This window comes from Propithecus coquereli, unplaced genomic scaffold (genome assembly GCF_000956105.1).
Source record: "Propithecus coquereli isolate 6110/MARCELLA unplaced genomic scaffold, Pcoq_1.0 Scaffold33, whole genome shotgun sequence".
NCBI classification, from domain to species: Eukaryota; Metazoa; Chordata; class Mammalia; order Primates; family Indriidae; genus Propithecus; species Propithecus coquereli.
The window spans coordinates 3,510,851-3,530,134 of record NW_012148952.1 but is presented as its reverse complement, the minus strand read 5'-3'; the positions used below and the strand labels follow the sequence as shown (position 1 = coordinate 3,530,134).

The 19,284-nt window shown below is 37.5% G+C and overlaps 1 protein-coding gene across 1 annotated transcript in view; it reads left to right on the top strand.

The window, feature by feature from the left end:
- The window catches only part of THSD7B (thrombospondin, type I, domain containing 7B), a 720,444-nt gene that overhangs the window by 671,004 nt on the left and 30,156 nt on the right, over window positions 1–19,284 (top strand). The window contains exons 17-19 of the mRNA XM_012650502.1: window positions 1,959–2,100; window positions 4,144–4,259; window positions 6,313–6,430. Coding sequence (XP_012505956.1) covers window positions 1,959–2,100; window positions 4,144–4,259; window positions 6,313–6,430 — 376 coding nt within the window. The remainder of the gene's footprint in view (window positions 1–1,958; window positions 2,101–4,143; window positions 4,260–6,312; window positions 6,431–19,284) is intronic.

The following is a 19,284-nucleotide window of genomic DNA, read 5'->3' as shown; positions in this document are numbered from 1 at the left end:
TTCGAACTCCTGAGCGCAAACAATCCGCCCGCCTCGGCCTCCCAGAGTGCTAGGATTACAGGCGTGAGCCACCGCGCCAGGCCTAAGGGGGGAAATTCTTAAATTTCATCAAATTACACCCCATCCCCATCCCTTGTCTCCTAGGTTTAGATGAGGATCTAAGGCAGGGTCTAAACTACATAAGTGAGTTGTTTGAGGTTACATAGCAATTTGATTTTTGTGTATGTGTTTTATTTTCTCTTTTATTTGATGTCTTAGACTAAGCCCTTACACATAGTTGTGTGTTTTAGACATTAATTGATTATAAGCTAGAAATGCAGTAGAGCACTAATCAGGAGTATTTACCAAGGCACTTTCATTTTCGTTTATTGACGAATCATTTGTTATTATTCCTCCCCATGAGAACAAGCATTCAAATTAATTGGTAAAATAATAATAAATTATTGGTGAGCAATTAGCATGGGATTCATGTGCAGATAACTAAGAATAATTGCTGGGTTTCAGTGGCCCTTCTTGATTGTCTAGAGACAATTTGATACATTTAAATGTAAAATTAAAATTACAAGTATTGGCAGATTATCCAAATATGGAGTTACATGGATAGTAAATGTGTTTCAGTGGTCCAGACTTTTAAAATTAGAAGAAAAATCTGTGGCCTTTTTTTCTGCATATTTCAGTGCAATCCAACATTGTCATTTTGATTCATAGCCAAGATTCGGCATTATGGGTCGTGTGCTTACTACAATATCTTGAAGAGTAATGGCTTAAGCATCTATGGGCCTCTTTAGATTTGGGGGTTCTGGAATGGCATGTGGTGGACATATTTAATGATATTTGTTGAAAATATGCTATGTATAATTTATATCAAGATTTTCAGAGGGCGACATGAGAAGTAGAAGCCATGATCCAACATGCCCTCAAAGAGTTTGAAAAGAAAGTAAGAGGCAGGGAAATGAAGAAACAAAGAATGACAGTATAAGGACAGGCATAGCATATGTGTATGTGTGTGTATATATATATGTACAAACACACACATAAACACGTATATACATATATATGTATATAAATATGTTTAGAAGCAAATCTATAGAGAACTTCCTGAGCATGGGTGGAAGGTTGCTCAAAAGAGAAGAGAAGAATCTGGCATTACTAGAGAGAAGACTGGGAAAGAAGTTAGCCTTGATTAGTGTTCTGAAGAGGGTGAAGGACAGGGTTTGGAAAGCAGATTGTTCCAGTGGGAGGAGCTCAAAGGCCCCCTGTGGGTAGACCAGCTGGATGACATTTGGCAGGCAGGTATACCTGGCTCAACAGCATTCTGTGAGCCGAGGCTACTAGAGGACTTGTGGATCCATCGGTATCGTGACATTTGCAGTAGATCTTTGGGGTTCACATTTTTACATTAATTTTGCTGAAAGGGCAACAGCATGCCCTGAGGATCAAAGGGGCACCCAAGTAAGAAGAAAGTTCTGGTATATTGGCAACATTGATTTCATAATTCCTTCTCTATACCTGTTTGTTCTAGGGCTTTAAAAATGATTTTCTCATGAAAGTGTTCTGTGTGATTATTTCTCTTGGACTGGACTATCAGCAGTCACAGGGAAAGTGTCTTTTTTAACTACTCAAATAGTATGGATCTCTTACTTTGTGGCAGATTATTTGAGACTTCATTGTGAGTTTAAATGATGAAAATAGTCTCCATGTGCTTAATTATACATGAGAGAGAGAAATGTGGCCTTCACGACAACACGGAAAAGGAAAGAGATATCAGGTGAAAAAAAAAAAAAAAAAACAATTTCAACAAATCATAGACTGGTTTTATTTTCTAAGTATTATGTTTAACACTCTCAATGGTCTCTTCCCTGTAGTTGTTATATATGTACCTACTTGTATACAAATAATCATGAATAGTTTATTAACTAACCACAAGGCTAACTCTGCCTGCCCTTTGATTTTCATAGTCATGTGACCCCCACTCAATGCAGAGAAGGACTCGTCATCTGCTGAGACCCTCGCTGAGCTCAAGGACATGTGCTGAAGACTCACAGGTGCGGCCCTGCCTCCTTAATGAAAATTGCTTCCAGTTCCAGTACAATCTAACAGGTACAGTGGAAATCTATGACCTTGTGGTTTGCCCTGAACATTGACTAATGAGAGAATATTTGTGTATATTTTCATTCTTGGGATAAAGGTCGGAGAGCAGAATGTGTGAGTGTGATGCACAAAAGGCTGAGGACTTGATGTTTCCAGTGTCCACTCCCAGAACGAAATATCCAGTCTTGGCATGTAGATTTAGCAAGACCACCTAAATTCTTTGTACTGAGAGATGCTTAGAAAGATTGGGCAATGTTCCGGAGTTATGGTGAATTAAGCTGTGACAAATTGAAACAAACAAACAAAAGTAAGTAGCAAAGGGCTAATTTACCACTGAGAGATGAATGTAATCATACTGTCATAGAAGTTTTCTCTTTCATGGCTTTTATTATTTCAGAAATTCAAACTTGCGATGTACTTTCTCTGTAGGTCTCAGTAAGGATGAATGGCAGGTCTGACCTTGTCAGGGAAGTTTTAAAGGCCTTGTTAATTCAGCAGTCACTCTTACTCACCGCTCAAGTTTTTCCTAGGCACCACAGTGCTAAGTTTCTAAAACCAGAGAACTGTTACAGTTGCAATGATCTGCTACCTGCCATTCCCTGCAGCAACAGATATACAAAAAATACCATGAAATGTAGAACCATGATGAGTCACAGCATTGAATTCAAGACAACCAAACCACCACAGGCCTGCAGGGGCAAAGCACCCAGCTTATCTGAAAAAAATTCACAACTGCAGCCACATTGGCACTGCTGAGATTAACACCTTGTGGTGAATTCTTTGGGGCCGTCTGATTGTCTTTATGGGTGAAAGATGACCTTGTGTATTTGCTCTTTCTCTTTAGATTAAAAAAAAAACAAAAAAACTTTGGTTCTCATAGCAAGTTTTAAGAAATACAATGAAATTTTCTTTATTAGCAGAGCATATCTTTAAAAGACTGATTTTACTACACAAAGGTTTGCTATTCCTGTTAAACTCTTAGATCATTTACCTAATATAAAAAATATCCTTAAAGAGGTTCATATTGTATATGATCAAGGATTTTCCTTTCTACCCACATCAACAACCAGAGTTGTTTAAGAATCAAATTAATTATGGGATAATTTATTCTCTCTCTCCACTGACTAGTTTGTAACGTGACTAGCCAAATCTATGAAATCTTCTCTTATGATAGCCTAACTTGAAAAAAATTAGAGTTTCTGGAACACTTCCTACAGTCTTGTATGTCTCTCCCTCCTTCCTTTATGGGGCATCTCTCTTGGCTACACTGTATCAAATGTGCCAAATGGTTGACATGATTGGATTTATACTTGAAAACATTTTCAGGCTTTCACCAAAGATTGGTGTCTTAGTCTGCTGAGGCTACTTTAACAAATTACTATAGACTTGGTAGCTTATAAACAATAGAAATTTGTTTCTAACAGTTCTGGAAGCTGGTAGATTCAGTGTCTGGCAAGGGCCCCCTCCTCATAGATGGCACCTTCTTGCTGCGTCCTCACAGGATGGAAGGGGCAAACAAGCTGCCCTGGGCCTCTTTTATAAAAGGGACTAATCACATTCTTGAGGGCTCCACCCTCACGATCCAGTCACCTCCCAAACCCTTCCCTTCAAACACCACCACCGTGAGGGTTAGGGTTTTAATATACGAATCTGGGGGTCACGGAAACATTTAGAGCATAGCGACTGGCATGTGGTTGCTTTCTCTCCCAAAAACCCCCACAGATAGTTGATTCCAAACTGGTTTTTCTTTACTATCCTGGTTTGTGTCTTTCCTCTCCTACCCCGGCCAACTATGAGATGGTTTCTAACAAACCATTTGCTCTTTATCTCCAGAAAGGAAACTTAGGAAGGTAGCTCACTTTTCTTTGTTTACTTAGTTTTTTTGTTTGTTTTGCAATAAAAGAATTGTATGATTCTTTCCGAAGCCACCTGGAAATGGTTTTAGGATTATGTATGAACTATCCTCCACCAATGCAGATAATCAAGGTTTGTTGTATTTTGCTCACATGGCCATAATTATGAAACTCGGTGTGGGTGATCCTATGCCCGTAGAGTGGAGCACGTGCCAGCTGAGCGAAAATGCGACCTGTGGTCAAGGCGTCAGGACCCGCCTGCTAACCTGTGTGCGCAGTGACGGCAAGCCAGTCGCCATGGACCAATGCGAGCAGGTAATTTGGTTGTATTTGTATCTCACAACCGTGGCTTTGCCTTACTTAATCTTGGTCTTCAACCTCTACAGTGTTGGATAGAAATGACAGTCTGTGGTTTCTTCTTAGTCTAGGTTCAGCTGGAGTTAAGGTACTAGTATAGTAGTGTTATAGCTTACTAGCTTGAACTTAGTCAAAATGGCTGGGAAAGGTCATTTCGTACTGAGGAAAAGGGTTCATGTATATATTTTTTATTACTTCCAAAAACTTTTTAACTGTATCTGGTTTGTCAAACTGTTGACATTGGGTGACTTTAATATTTAGATATGACTCTTTGTATTGGGCAGGTGATAATTCTGTTAATTTGCGTAGCAAATGATTGCTAGATAAATAGCACAGTTATATTATTTTTCTTCTCAATCTCTGTTGAAATGCCTTTATACAAAGTTTCAAAGTAGTGGGTTCTGAATTTTTGTAATTTTATTGCCTTTCCTTTTTTTTTCCTTGACACAACTATATGATGTTAGGACAAAAAAGCTATAGTCAGACCAGTTCTAAAGAAGTTGGCATTCCCTTCCCAATGTATAAATGAAAAGCACTATAGAGGTAGTTTAACTGAAGTAAAGATGCTATCACTCTGTAAGAATCACTGAAACAATCTTCGGAATAAATTGGAAATAGGGAGCCAGTTAACTCATGTTTCTGCAGAAACCTCTTTAGCAAACTGGCAAAATAAAAATTGGTGCCATTTCTCCTAAGATAGGTGGAGAACATAAGTGGAAATTAAAACAAGACAAAACCTTCCTCACCTATCCTGACTTAGCTCCATTAGGTATTGTTGCAACATGCTCTGTAAACCAACAGTACAGCCACAGGCCAGGATACCAACGCTGAGACCAGGACATCTGAAACTGTATTTCCATTGGGGGAAATTCTGCAACTGACTAATATAGGGCAGAGTGCTGTCTACCAAGTATCAGTGATTTATTTTTAACATATTATTTCATTTAATCTACGTTTCAGAAAAAAAATAAATAAATCCAATTTACAACTCCAAATAAGTGAAAATCTTACATTTAGTATATGTAATAGTTTCTTTTGATACAAAGAAAGATATAAACTATTCATTAATAAAAAATAAGTTTCTCTTCTTTCCAAATAACATATGCTCAATAAATATTAATATTTAAAAAGACTATCAGTTTAAAGAAGTCCCCAATTATTAAGCTAACTAAAATATCCATATGTCTCCAATGGATCATAGATCCCATTGTGGTAATTTCTGTTTTACCCACTTGGAAATTCATCATGTTGTAATCATTAATTTCAACTTGGTGTGAATATTGCTAACATTTAATGTGTTTAATGTCAAAGTCTTTCTAGGTAAGCATACAAATACTGTGTGATTCCTAGAGCAGGAATTTTCATTTATTTTTTCTGTGTTTCTTAGGTGACTTATTCTTTTACTGAGACATCTTCTACCTTGACCAATAGAAAATTTGTACATTTTGCCTAGATGTTGGTTTCAGAGATAACTAGAGGAAAATAAGCTATCACCAAATTGTTCCATGGTTAAGACCATGATTGTGTTTTTAGCACAGTTGGTCTTTTTTATGGACTTCAGATAAGTCGTTGATTTTATTCCTATTTTACTTATTTTACAGCCTAGCCAGCTTTTAGTTTTGGCCCTCTGTGTGTATTTGGCTCATCCAGAATCACAAGGTGCCTGAATTTAGCACTGAAGTTTCCTTCTGGTTCCTTGCAGTCTGAACAACAGGACAGATCTCTGTGTCACGTGACCTCCTGCTTTCCCAGCACCTAATAGCAGGTCTATTCTAGAGTTTAGAATTTTACAGAAAGCAATTTGGGCCAACAAATATTTATTTTGTGAAGTGAGAACAACCATTTTCTGTGATTGCCACCAATTTATATAAGAAAGGATATTTCCCCCCACCAAAATGTGAAAAGGTTATTGTCACAGACTAAAGGACAGTCTTTCCCATAAAAGGACAGTTATTTGACTTGATAGTGATATGATTTCTCCAATGAAGTCATATTTCATTTCCATTTGCAGCACAATTTGGAGAAGCCCCAGAGAATGAGCATTCCCTGCTTGGTGGAATGTGTGGTCAACTGTCAGCTCTCGGGGTGGACGGCCTGGACAGAGTGTTCACAGACCTGTGGCCATGGAGGTATTTGGGTTCTCTGTGTTTCCCATGAAATAGTTTAGTCTTTTAAAAACCACTTTCAGTGTGCCATAGCTTGATAAATGTCATAAAGCATGGTGGTCAGCTGAAGGCAACATGAGCTGACCTGGGTGAAAGGGAAACAGACTGAACCTGGCCTCATGTCAGTGTGGGAGGGCAAGGCAGAGGTTGCAGCGCTGACCTAAGAATGGCGGCAGACTCCAGAGGGACTACCAGACCTGCCGCAAAACGTATATTTTAAGGGTCATAAGCTCAACCAGTTGAAAACCATGTTGGCCTCAGTGGTTTTGGGAAGAAGTATGTGTTGTATATGTGAAGCTGGCTACCGTGTAGGCAGTGGTTTAACATAATAGACTAGAGGCTTATTTTTCACCCATGTAAACAGAGGGGTAGTTTCTGCTTCAAAACTCAATAAAGGACACAGGTTGACAGAAGTTCTGCCGCTTTAACATAAGTAAGTTTCTCTGGTAATATCCCCTGGCTCTGCGGAGGTTTTTGTGGGAAGGATTGGAAGCAGTGTGCATTTCTTCCACTATATATTCTATTAGAAAAAATGTAGTCCTATGTCTCCAACTCAGTGCAAGTTGGCAGGGAAGGAAATGCAGTTTCTGGGTGGACAGTCGCTCCTCAGCAACAGTGTTACACTGTAGAAGAAAGGGAGTATGAATCTTTGGCGAACAGATACCGATCACTGCCACACAGTCCCAGGATCTTACTGGGTAAGTAATGCACAATGGCAAGGCCTGGGGAAGGCAACCAAAACTCAGAAGGTAGGCAAATGGAAACAGAGGTGGCACTCCAGCCAGTAGGCTGAAGTGGGGACCAAAACATGGGTCTATGGGAGAGAGCAACAAGGCCATAGCAGGAATGCACAGAGCTTGTTTAAGATAGAACTCTAGTCCTGACAGAGAGTTATAATTTATGACAAGGTAAATGTTAGAAGTTTGGAGTAGGGACCTAGGGAGAAATCCTGGTATATGATTAGATGCTGTCTTAGTCTGTTTGTGCTGTTATAACAGAATGCCTGAGACTCAGCAATTTATAAAGAAAAGAGGCTTATTTGGCTCACAATTCTGGTGGCTGGAAAGTTCAAGACTCGGCAGCTGCATCTAGTGAAGGCCTCATGTTATGTGAACTCATGGCAGAAAGCTGTGTTTCCTTGTGACAGAGCAACCCTGAGTTCGATGCAAAGTCCCGCAATCACTTCACTCCCCCTCCCCAGGCACAGGGATTCTCTCTCCACCTGCAGTGCTGGCAAGGAGCTGCCCGGGTGGGGGAGGGGCGGCGTGGGCAATGCAAGACTGTCTTCTTTGCCCTCTTTAGTGCCTCCTTCCTTGATATAATATTAAAACCAGGTACCGTGATGGCCCACCTGATTTTTGGTTCTTCTGAAGGTGTTTCCTTTGGTGGATAGTTGTTGAATTTGGTATTTGTGTGGGGGGATGATCACTGGAGGTTTCGATTCAGCTATCTTGCTCCACCCCCTCCATCGGTTCCGTTCTCGAAGGCTAAATAGTGGAAGTTTATTCGTATATCTCACAATTATACATTGGATGCTTTCCGCGTGCCAGGCACTCTTCCAGGAACTGAGAGTATGCTGTGCATGCCACAGAGTAGATCCCAGGCAAACAAAGCCCCCTTAGTTCGTAAACTTAATATTCTAGTGGCAAGATGGATGGTGAACACAGAGAGAAAGCAAATAAACAAGGAAGTAAACACAAAAACAATGGATGCCAAATGCTATGATGAAACTAAAACTGACCACTTGACGGGGAGTGAGGAGCAGGAGAGGAAAGGCCACTGAGGAGGTGACATTTACGTCAAAATTGAACAAAGTGGTGGCCTAACTCTTGTAACTAGGGTTTACTCGGCTACTTAGTGTTGATCTCATGGGCATTTTTTGACTACATGTTCTATTCATGACCCTGTGTTACGACCTTCAGAAAAAAATATGAAAACGCATGTTTTTCTATTTCTATTTATTTGTGTCCAATCTCAATCTTAAAAATAGAATAAATGGAGCTGTACAAAGAGGAATAGGACACATGCCCTTGAATTTTTAAGCATCTGCCCTCTGGACTGTGCTGAGGCAGGCTTTGCGGTTATATTGTATTAATATTATACCTCACCAGCCCCAAACTTCTCCCCCATTCCAGCCTTCTTGTTCCAGTCTGACCACACTGCTGTTCCTTGCTCATCACCCCTGTGGTAGATAGTAATGTTTTTAAAATGAGACAATTCTGTGCCTTCATCCTCCTACCACACAACCTGAAAACAGTAAACAAACAGTGGTAATGCAAAGCAGACATGTGTGGTACGGATGAACTTGTTTCTTAAAAGACACCAAACTCTGGAGCTGAAAAGATTGGAGACTATCATTGGGAAACATCTGCGGCTTGCTTCTTCTGAGATAGAGTGCCAGCAGCTGTCTTTTCTATGAGCAGCTTTCTTTTTTCCTACTGGTTGTATGAATGGGGCAGAGACCACAAGAAGAGACAGGGTTTATTTAATCATATTAAAGTGGGGAAGCGAGTTACATGGGAGTCAGACTTCAGCAGCTGCAGCTCTCGGCTGACTTCTTTATCAAAGACAAAAGTTCACACGATTACCTCTGTTTATGAATTTACTGAGTTGTCGGACAAAACCTGATGTGTTGGACGTCCCTGAGGCTTCCTAGTGAGAAACACTTCACCATCAAACCCACAGAGTTCCATTGATCTGAGGGGAAATTTTGAAATGAGCTCTTACTTTATTTTTCAAGCATCTGGGTTGCCTCTTTAATGTACACCTGATGCTTGGTATATCCTTTCTAATTGTGTTAAAGATTTCAAGGTCAGAACAGTTTGAATCCAATTTATTTCACTTTAGAGAGGACTGAGTCTAAGCTTCCACTAAGGGATCTTTGTAGATAGATTTCAAAGATCAAAGCCTGTAATAGAAGAGCTTAATATTTGGATTAGTCATGTTTTCTGTCTCTTGAATTTTCATCACTTTAGTGGAATGTAGAACTCTGTAGATTTAGCATATCATGAATTATTCATAATTATTTAACTGATAACACTCTAAGAATGTTATTAATCCCAGACTATGATTTTTCCTATTTTATATTTTTAATTCAATGTATATGAGCTTATAATATTTTTATATACTATATAATCTAGCCTACCTCTTGTGTTTCCCAGATGGCATATAATTTTTCTGTCAACTTCAGCCCATAATGAAAAAATAATTTTGTATTAACTTCAAAACACAACTTTGTGATTTCCAGACTTTTTTTGTTTCGTGTAGACTTCAAGGGCAAGCCAGTAAGTTTTATTTTTGGCATCTGCATACAATTTGATCAGTGTAGTATCCTTGATTGGGCAAAATCTGACAGTTATAACAGTTCGAGCTTATTTACTGTATCAAGTAATTAGTTCTTGTGGCAAGAGAACAAGAAGCAAGGTAGTGGAATGGGAAAAAAAGATAGACTAGACAAGAAACTAGAAGATCTCAGCTTTAGAGTCAGCTCTTCTAATGGCAAATTGTAGGACTTTGAACTGTTCATTCAATCCTTTGCAGAACATCTTTCTGTGTGTAAAATGATGAAATATTAGAGTGATTACTTTTTAATATCTGTTGGTCAAGGCTACAGTTACTGATGCCAGGAGTATATCAGTAATTCCTCACACTCGTACTATGAAGTATAGACTTAATTTCACGGGTGTGTTGATAGGCAATTAAGTTACCCGTCCAAGGTCACAAAGCCTGTCAGTTGTGGAGGAAAGAGTTGAACCCAAGTCCAGGTGTCTCCAGAGCCCACCTTTGTTCCACTGTGCCCCTTTGCATCTGGCATTTGGTAATCACCCATTGTGTACATGGCCCTGGGTTGGGTGCTATATCACTTTATAAAAATTCTTATAATTTATAGGTATATTTAAAAATAAGCAGAGAATGGCTCTTAAATTAGAACACAAAGGACAGTGAGATATACTAATGCTTTAAGAAGTCCCTCTGAATTTTAAGCCTCCTAAATATATTCTTGTCTAACAATCAATAATGTAATAATGTTGCATATTATCTAGTTCATCTAATAGGAATATACCTGCCAATCTTATAGAGAGGGAATGTGTGACTGATGGTGTTCTCTAGAAGAATGGACAGAGTAGCTCCAAGATTTCCAAAATCACTCTCTCTGACCTTATTGTGTCCCATGGGGGTTCCTTACGTGGGTATTGCAGCTGTTTATAGGTATTTAAAGTGGTCCATCAAGTTGTGTTCATTTTTGATGGGACTGAAATGTGGTTGTCGAGACTGGAGGTGAACAGTTAGAATGTATATACATGTCCTACCACTGAAAAGTCTGGAGTTTTTTATATCCAAGCGAGGCCAAAAGTGCTTAATCTTCTGCCCATAAAAGACTATCCTGCCCCAGCGATATCATGGTTCATCTTGACGTCTAAAACTGTGGTCTTTTTACTTCTTTGGGTAACTGGCAGAGAGATGACCCAACTAGTATTAGATTTTCTTTTACTCTGGAAAGCCTATGGAATTTTTATCTTGCCTAAATTGGATGTTCTCTAGAAAGAAGAACGTTTGGATGCCTGAAGCAATTTTCAGACAAGCCAAAGAATCCCTCTGTAGGAGAAACCCATGAACTGTAACTCTAAGTGAAGAATCATCACTGCATCTTCGATCTCTGACAAAGCCAAACACATGCTGAAGAGCTACCTTTGCAGATCAAGACTGTAAATTTTCTCCACTGTTACATTGGAAAAAAAGCTTGATCTCAAATTCATGTCCACCAGGATATTTAAAACAAATTTTGCACTTAAAATAAAAGTTGAAAAAAATTTCAGATGATATTTGTTAAGAGAAGTGAAAATATATTTTAACCACTTTTTAGTAGATGTCTGGCATAAAGAGCCACATGAAATTAATTGAGCATTTTGTATGCAATCTGACTTTCCACTGCTTTCAGAAATTTACTCTGATTAGTACCCAAAAGCAAATATAGAGTTATCAGAGGAGAAAGGTGTTAGTACATAATCTCAATTACTTTTTGCTAAAGAAAATATGGAGTGTATGAACACAAGTAACAAATGTATCGCAGAGGATAAATTTAAGTGCAACTTGCAAATTTGTTCAAATGACCTCATGACTAGAGCACGGCATCTGATGCCTATGACATGAACCACATGAGATCTGTTGGAAAGCATGTGCTTTTGGAGTAAGACAAATCTTTGTTTCGAACCTTCTATTATAGCTGTATCATTTTGAAAAAATTATTTAAATTCTCTGAGCATCTGTTTTTCACATACTAAATGAGAATATTAACAAGTGTGCCCTCATCTCAGCCTAAGACCGGGGTTCTTGTCAAAGTGACTTATGTCGTGCCAGTGGGTGGGAGGTGCTCTCAAGGGAAGGAGAGTGAAGAAAGTAGGAAAAAGAAGGGAAAACAGTTAAGCAAGAATATACTATATTATCTGAATATCAGACCATATTGTAATTGTTAAATTAGTTTAGTCTTTCCCTCCATAATGGGGCTACTTTTACAATGATGAAAGGTTTCATACAATAAATTGCCTTAACCATAGAAACATATGTGACTAAAATTAATTAATATATTGAACATGACAATCTATTAATGAGGTTTTTGTTAGTATCCCTTTGCTTCTTTTTCATTTATTTTGTCATCTGCTAGTGTTTGCAACTAATATCAGGTGGCATGTAATGAAAGCTTAAGAATTAATCCATAGGGGGAAACATTTGAAAGGGAAAACATTTTATTCAATAACCTAATTTTTAGCTGGACATCAGGAAAGACCACCTTTAACTCACATTTAGTGACATCGTACACTGTTCTGCATGGGGTTTAAGTTGACCAACCCCTTGTAGACGTTGGCTTCAGGATGTCCATTCCCTGTCAATGATCACACATGTGCTTTGGAAATTTAACTCATATTCAAAAGAAATAATGTCCAGATGGAAATCAAATCAGTAATAATAATATTCATAAACATACTGAAAGCTCAAAGTCACACTATGGTTATTGCTTTTACACATCTACAGTGCTTTGGAGTTTACAGGTATGTTCCTGTAAATTGCTTAGATATTTTATTTAATAAACAATTTGTTTCAGGTTATAGATACCTTCTTTAATGCTCTCTCTATTTTTCTTTTATTTCCTTTTCATTAGCCCTTACATATATACTTTGCATTGTTTGCCTAGGCCATATCCACATCAACCAGAGCTATTAAAGCCATAATCTTCAGTTAATTCAATGCCTGTGTTTCAGGGCCACAGAAGGATCACTATTTGAAGCATGCCTCTGTAAAGGCCATGGTGACTGGCTACTTGGATTCGAAAGTATGTTCAGAACAAGGAACCATTGCATTTGACTGCCTTTCTTTTTCTGAGTGTATACATTGGCAAATTTTTAACTAGTTTTGAGGGTTTTTTTTTAATTGCTTAAAATTTCCTGCATTCATTTTGTCAGTGAATCTTCAGAGTGAAGTTTGACTACTGCTGAGTTCAATGAGAATGTAATCTGATATGCTTTAAACCTATATGCAAGTACCAAGATTGGCCTTTCTTTCTTCTTTTTTTTTTTTTGTTTTTACAGCTAATATGCTTCACTATCCATTTTTTTTCTGTATAGCTTGCCATGTAATCTTTTTTCCTTCATTGCAAGTAATTATTGATAATTTAGTAGTAAGCCCAATATCACTAGTGCTTATAATGAGGTCGCAATATTCCCCAAGGGAGAATAGCAAAAGGCTCAGAGAGGAGAATTGCTAGCAAACAACAAACTTACCCTATCATGATTTGCTTCATTATTTAATTGGAAACATATTTTTTAGAGAGTGCCATTCTCTCTTTTATCACCTGATGAGCACATGAATAGAGAAAAAGTCAACTTCTGTTCTCTCCTCTCATTGGTATTGCACAGTAAGCATGTTGTTAATATTCACCATGGAATTCAGGTTCCCAAATGATGCCTATTTCCATATTTTATGCATTTATTCAAAAACATAAACCCAAGCAAGAGGAGTCCAGAGAGTTTCAAGAAAATTCTTCCACTTTCCTTTTGGAAGCATGAGGATATGTATGGCAGCGAGCCTAACTATTACTCTAAGGGCAGAAGCAGTCCAGGCTGAAGTGTAAGGGATTTGGTGGGTTTGGACTTGGCTGAATAATTATGAATTTCATAGTTGTTTTCATTTAATATAATAAGCCCAATAAAATGCAGGAGGGACCAGGTAGTATGCTTTATTATACTTACTACAACCTTGTTCCAAGGCCAATTCTAGGAATTGGTATGAAATAGTATTTCTTAAAAAATAAGTGTTTAAAAATAAAAAAAAAAACTTTAACAAGCACTTACTATATTTTAAATATTCTGTAAGTTGCTTTTATATGTAGTAATTTTGATTCATACAACCTATGTGAGATATATTTATCTGATACTCTTCACCTGAACCCCCATACTTGTGAGTTCCATAGGAAGCAAAATCCCTCAGAATATCAAAATATTCACTAATGAACTGATCAGTTACAAAACCTTCTCCAGGCAACAAGATTTTTCCATTAATTCACATGTTCTATCACTGCCCATCAGGGGACTTATTGGTCTATCATCTCTAGCTTCAAGTGAAATGTGTACCTACAGCAAAGGGGCTTCAAAATGGGGTGATCTTCACACCAAAGATTAAAGGCAGCCCTTGGGAAAATTGATGAAAAGTACCTCAAAGGCCAAAGAATTTATGATCAAGCTGTGAACGTCAGTCATGAAGCAACAGGATCTTTTTATAGCACAATCATAAAATTATGTAAGAAATATCAATGACTAGTTTATTCTTTGTTCTAATGAGTGCATAATTGTAATTATAATCCATATGGTAGCTGATATTAGATAAAGTAAACCCGTGTGCATGCTTTTTAGTCACAGGAAAAAAAATCATATTTAAGTATTTTTTACTATCTATTTAAAATAATTTAATTCCAATTTAAAATAGCTATACTTTTAAGGGGCATTTTCTCCAACAAGAAGTATTCTCAGATAATAAAGACTTTCTGTTTTCTTGGTTTTATTTTACAGAAGAGAAAATGCATGCTCCAAGCAGTTAAAGTATGTACATGTAGTCACATCATTTTTACTAGTTGTTAATTTGAAAGAAATGTTTTCAACTAGAGACTTTTGATGTCAAGTCCTGGTTTCTTTGCACCATACATTAGCTATCTTGAAATTCTCTTCCTATCATGTTCCATACCACAACGTAATTTTACCTTTAACACGATCACATCCTCTACTTCTTTCTCTCTCCCATCGAAATTCACCATCACCAAAACAATTCCTTCAGGCTCCTGCTCTTAAGGGTCCCTGATAAATAAGCATTGCTGAGAGATAGTTGCAAGGTGAATATTCCATCTTCTCTAAGATTCAGAATCCCAGGTAATATTTGCCTGCTATCCTAGGAGGTGCCAGGCCCCTTTGTTGATACTGTCTGCATTCCATCTTGCTAGATTTTGTATTTATAGAATCAGAATTAGTGAAAGAGTCCTTAATTTGAGGAATACGTTCTTTGATTATTTAACTTATACATCGAAAATATTCCTGACTTCAAGAGAAATATAAACTTACTAAAATATATCAAGTATCCCATATAAATATCAGGTCCAGTAATTTTTTTACACTTTCATGCATATATTAGCAATATTTTTATGTTGAACTTTAATATAAATGATTAAATACAACAATATAATTCAAAATGTAGATTTACTGTATATTCCATGGTTTTAAAGAAATATTCTTGGTAGTAATAGGCAATGTTTGGAAATCTTATATTGTTTGGATAGCAAAAGATAGAGAAATCATATGGCTGTGCTTCCAGTGAATGGTCTTGAGACTTCATTATTTTAAAAAATAATAGCATCATTTTTTTTCTTGCTGAATTCATTAGATTTCCTCCACCTTTATGTCCAACAGAAAATATCTGTCACTTTAATGGAAATAAATAAAATGGTTCTACAGTACTGGCCATCAGCATGCCATCAATTTAAGAAAAAGCTTGAAGTTATTTGGTTATAATGAAATAAAGCCTTTTTGGCTATGGTAAAGGTGACACTACATTGTCATTATTCTTACAAAGATGGATAGAACAAAATTAAATTATAATTAAATATAAATTATAATGACAATAGGATAATAAGTATTTAGGTCAAGCGAATAAAGATTAAAGTTATTATAAAACTAAAGAGTACTTGTGCAAGAATGTAAAATCTTGGGGCAAATGTATTCATAAGGCAGGGACAACATTTCACATGAATGATGTCTGTCATGTATGATTTGATTTGAGTGATGCTAAGAAGAACATATGTCCTTCCAGATGCATACACTCCACATTAGGACTCAGTGCCCAAGGTTGAAGACTGGGTTGTTCCCCAAGCCCATATTATCATTGAAAGAAAATTCACCACCATCCAAAGTTTCTTTCTTTTTCCTCATAAAAGACCTAGTTAGATAGCTTTCTTTGCTCTATTGACTATATCTCCCCAACAGCATGGTTAATACAGGAGCCTGGGAGCAAAACTGCTTTGAATTTCATTTTGCAACCTACAAGACTTTTTGTTGTGTTGTGTTGTGTTTTGTTTTTACCTCCAACAAGTGACTTAAACTCTCCATGCCTCAGTTTCCTCATCTTTAATATGGGAAAATAATAGAATTTTCTTCTTGAGTTGTTATGCCTATTAAATGAGTCTGTTCCTATAAAGTTTAGAATATTGCCTAGTCCTGGCACATGGCACCACCTCAATAAATGGTACTAAAATTTTTATACCATCACATATTTGAAGTTAACATAATACCATGTACACAATTTATGAAAATATAAATTAAACAAATATTTCATTAGTGCTTAATGTCTACAAAATACCATGTTAGGGATAGAAACCAAAACCTTAAGGAAGTTAGACGTCATTGATCAGAACTTCATAGTTTTCTTCAAAGGTTTCTAATTTAGAGACAATTAGTTTACCACCAAATCTATGATAATATTCTAGTATTCAGTAACAGGTCTAGTCTTCTGAAAGTGTGAGTTATCCTTACTATTCATTGGATTCGAGGACATCTGATCATTATTCCTATCCAGGGCTTTCAAATGAATTCTGTGTGAAAGTGAAGTCATGCTAGCTTTCCATTTCTCTTGGGATATCAACTCTTTGACATCAACTAAAAGACTGTGTTTTTATTAGGTTATTAAGTATGCAATGTCTGATTTCTTTAAGTACTAAGTTTGACAGTTAATAGCTGACATTTCACATTGACACTGCTTGTTTGTTTATTTGTTCGTTTGCTTTAATTGCGAAGGTGCATCCTTATTCTTTCAAATGCACATTTTGGCTTGTAATTATCTTTCCAACTCTTTTTAGAGCAATTTTTGTGAAATCATGGATAAGTCAAAAATGCGTTTTGAATATGAGTTCCATCATGGAACTAATGCAGTGCAGAAAGCTCAAAATAATCGACAAAGTGTTTGGGAAGGATGTGGCTAATGAATGTACAGTACATCCATGGTTTGAGAAGTTCTGTTCTGGTGATTTTAATCTTGAAAATGAGTCATGTGGGTAACCTGAGACCAAGGCGGATAATAATGAGCTGAAAGCTATATTGGAAGCAAATCCATCTCAACCTATGCATGGTTTAGCAGCAAGGTGTTTGACATTACTATTCCAACCATATTGGACCATTTGAAACAAATCAAGGTAAAGAAGCTGGATAGCTGGGTTCTGCATGAATTAAAGAAGCATCAGAAAAGAAATCATCTCAAAGCTTGCCTTTCTTTGCTGTCACAACATAAAGGCGAACCATTTCTACACCGTATTATTTCATGTGATGAAAAATGGATTCTTTTTGACAATTACAAGTGTTCAGCACAATGGTTAGATAAAGATGAAGTGCTGAAACACAGTACAAAACCAAATAGTCATCAAAAAAAGCTAATGGTGTTTGTTTGATGGTCCAGCGCTGGTATTATCCACTACGGCTTCATGAAACCTGGTCAGTTGATTACAGTGGATGTCTACTGCAACCTATTGGATGAAATGAGGATACTTGCAATTAAGTAGCTGAGATTGGTCAATAGAGACAGGCCAATCCCCTTGCAAGACAATGCTCGACCGCATGTCACACAAACAATGCTGCTCAAATTACAGAAGCTAGACTTGGAAACTCTCTGTCATCCACCGTATTCACCAGACCTTGCCCCAACTGACTACCACTTCTTTCAGGCTTTGGACCACGTCTTGTGAGGAAAAATATTCAATTCTCAACAAGCTTTGAAAAACGCCATTCTCAGTTTCATTGCCACTTGCTCTCCAGACTTCTTCACTGCTGGCATAAGAAGCTACTGTTAAGATGGCAAAACTATGTCAATAGTTTATGCACACACTTTGATTAACTGTACTGCTTCTTGTTTGAGATATAAAAGACTAAACTTGATTTGAAATTAGACATTTCATATTTAATGACCTAATACTAGCTTTAGCAATATTGTCTCAGGCTCTTCTCCTCCCCCCTCTCTCTCTGTTCCAGCCACGTTGGCTTGTGTCAGGTGCTCAGACATGTGACACTTCTTTGCATCTCCCCATCCCTTCACTGTGCTCCTTCCTCTGTGTGGCTCACTCTTTCCACACATCATGTCTGGCTTACACCCCTTCAGATTTCCACTTACAGTTCAACCGCTCAGGGCAATGATCTCTGATTCTTTATCAGAATGGGCTGCCACCCTGTCACATGCTCCCGTAGAACCCTCTGTCCTTTAACATTTGGCACAAGTACAATTTCATAATTAACTTCATAACAACAACGGAAGGACATCATGTTCACAGATAACTAATAGTAATGAAATTATATGTACTTAGCGCCTCATTAGTAAAAGAGAGTAAGGACAAGAGTGAATGGGAGAGAAAGAATGAGAATGAGAGAGAGAGAGAGAGAGAGAGAGAGAGAGAGAAATGTTCAAATAGTGTAGGTCATTCCATACACTGTTCCACTTGATGAGTTTATGACCTGATGTCCAGGAGTTGGCATTAGATGACAGGGTGGCCCTGCTCTTTCTTCAACCATTCTTATTAACCAATTGTCGTTCATTGTGGAATGAAATACTAGTATTTGAACATACATTTTTCAAACATCATGATTCCTTCATAAAAGGGAACAACTTTATCTTGTGCTCAGTGAAGAAAGAAAATGACTCTACATGTCTAGGAAAGTTGGTTGTGTTGAATTAATTGAAAGACACTGTTGGGACTTTGGGGGGTAGCACCTTGCTAGGGAATTTTTTAGGGTAATTAAATGATGTGCAATTTAAATTTGTTAATTCATAACCTAACAGAAGAAGGAGATGGAGGTCTCACTATTTGTAATCCTTGCCTACAGTATAAGGCCTTTGAAGGTAGAAGATACATCTGGCAATTTTATCACCGCCTCTAGTACATAGCAGGGTGCTGTGATCATACTAGAGCTTAAGAAATATTGTTAAATGAATGAACATTCCACCAATGTTACAAGATCAGTCTACTTGGCAAAAATGAAAAGTTTGGACTTATGAAAAAAAGTAGAATACAGAATAGCCTGCATCTCTGAAGAAATATAACGACAGGAAAACTAAATGTGGGACAGGACATAGTTTAGTATATTATAATGAAAACTTACAGGCCGGGCGCGGTGGCTCACACCTGTAATCCTAGCACTCTGGGAGGCCCAGGCGGGCAGATTGTTTGAGCTCAGGAGTTCGAAACCAGCCTGAGCAAGAGCGAGACCCCGTCTCTACTAAAAATAGAAAGAAATTAATTGGAC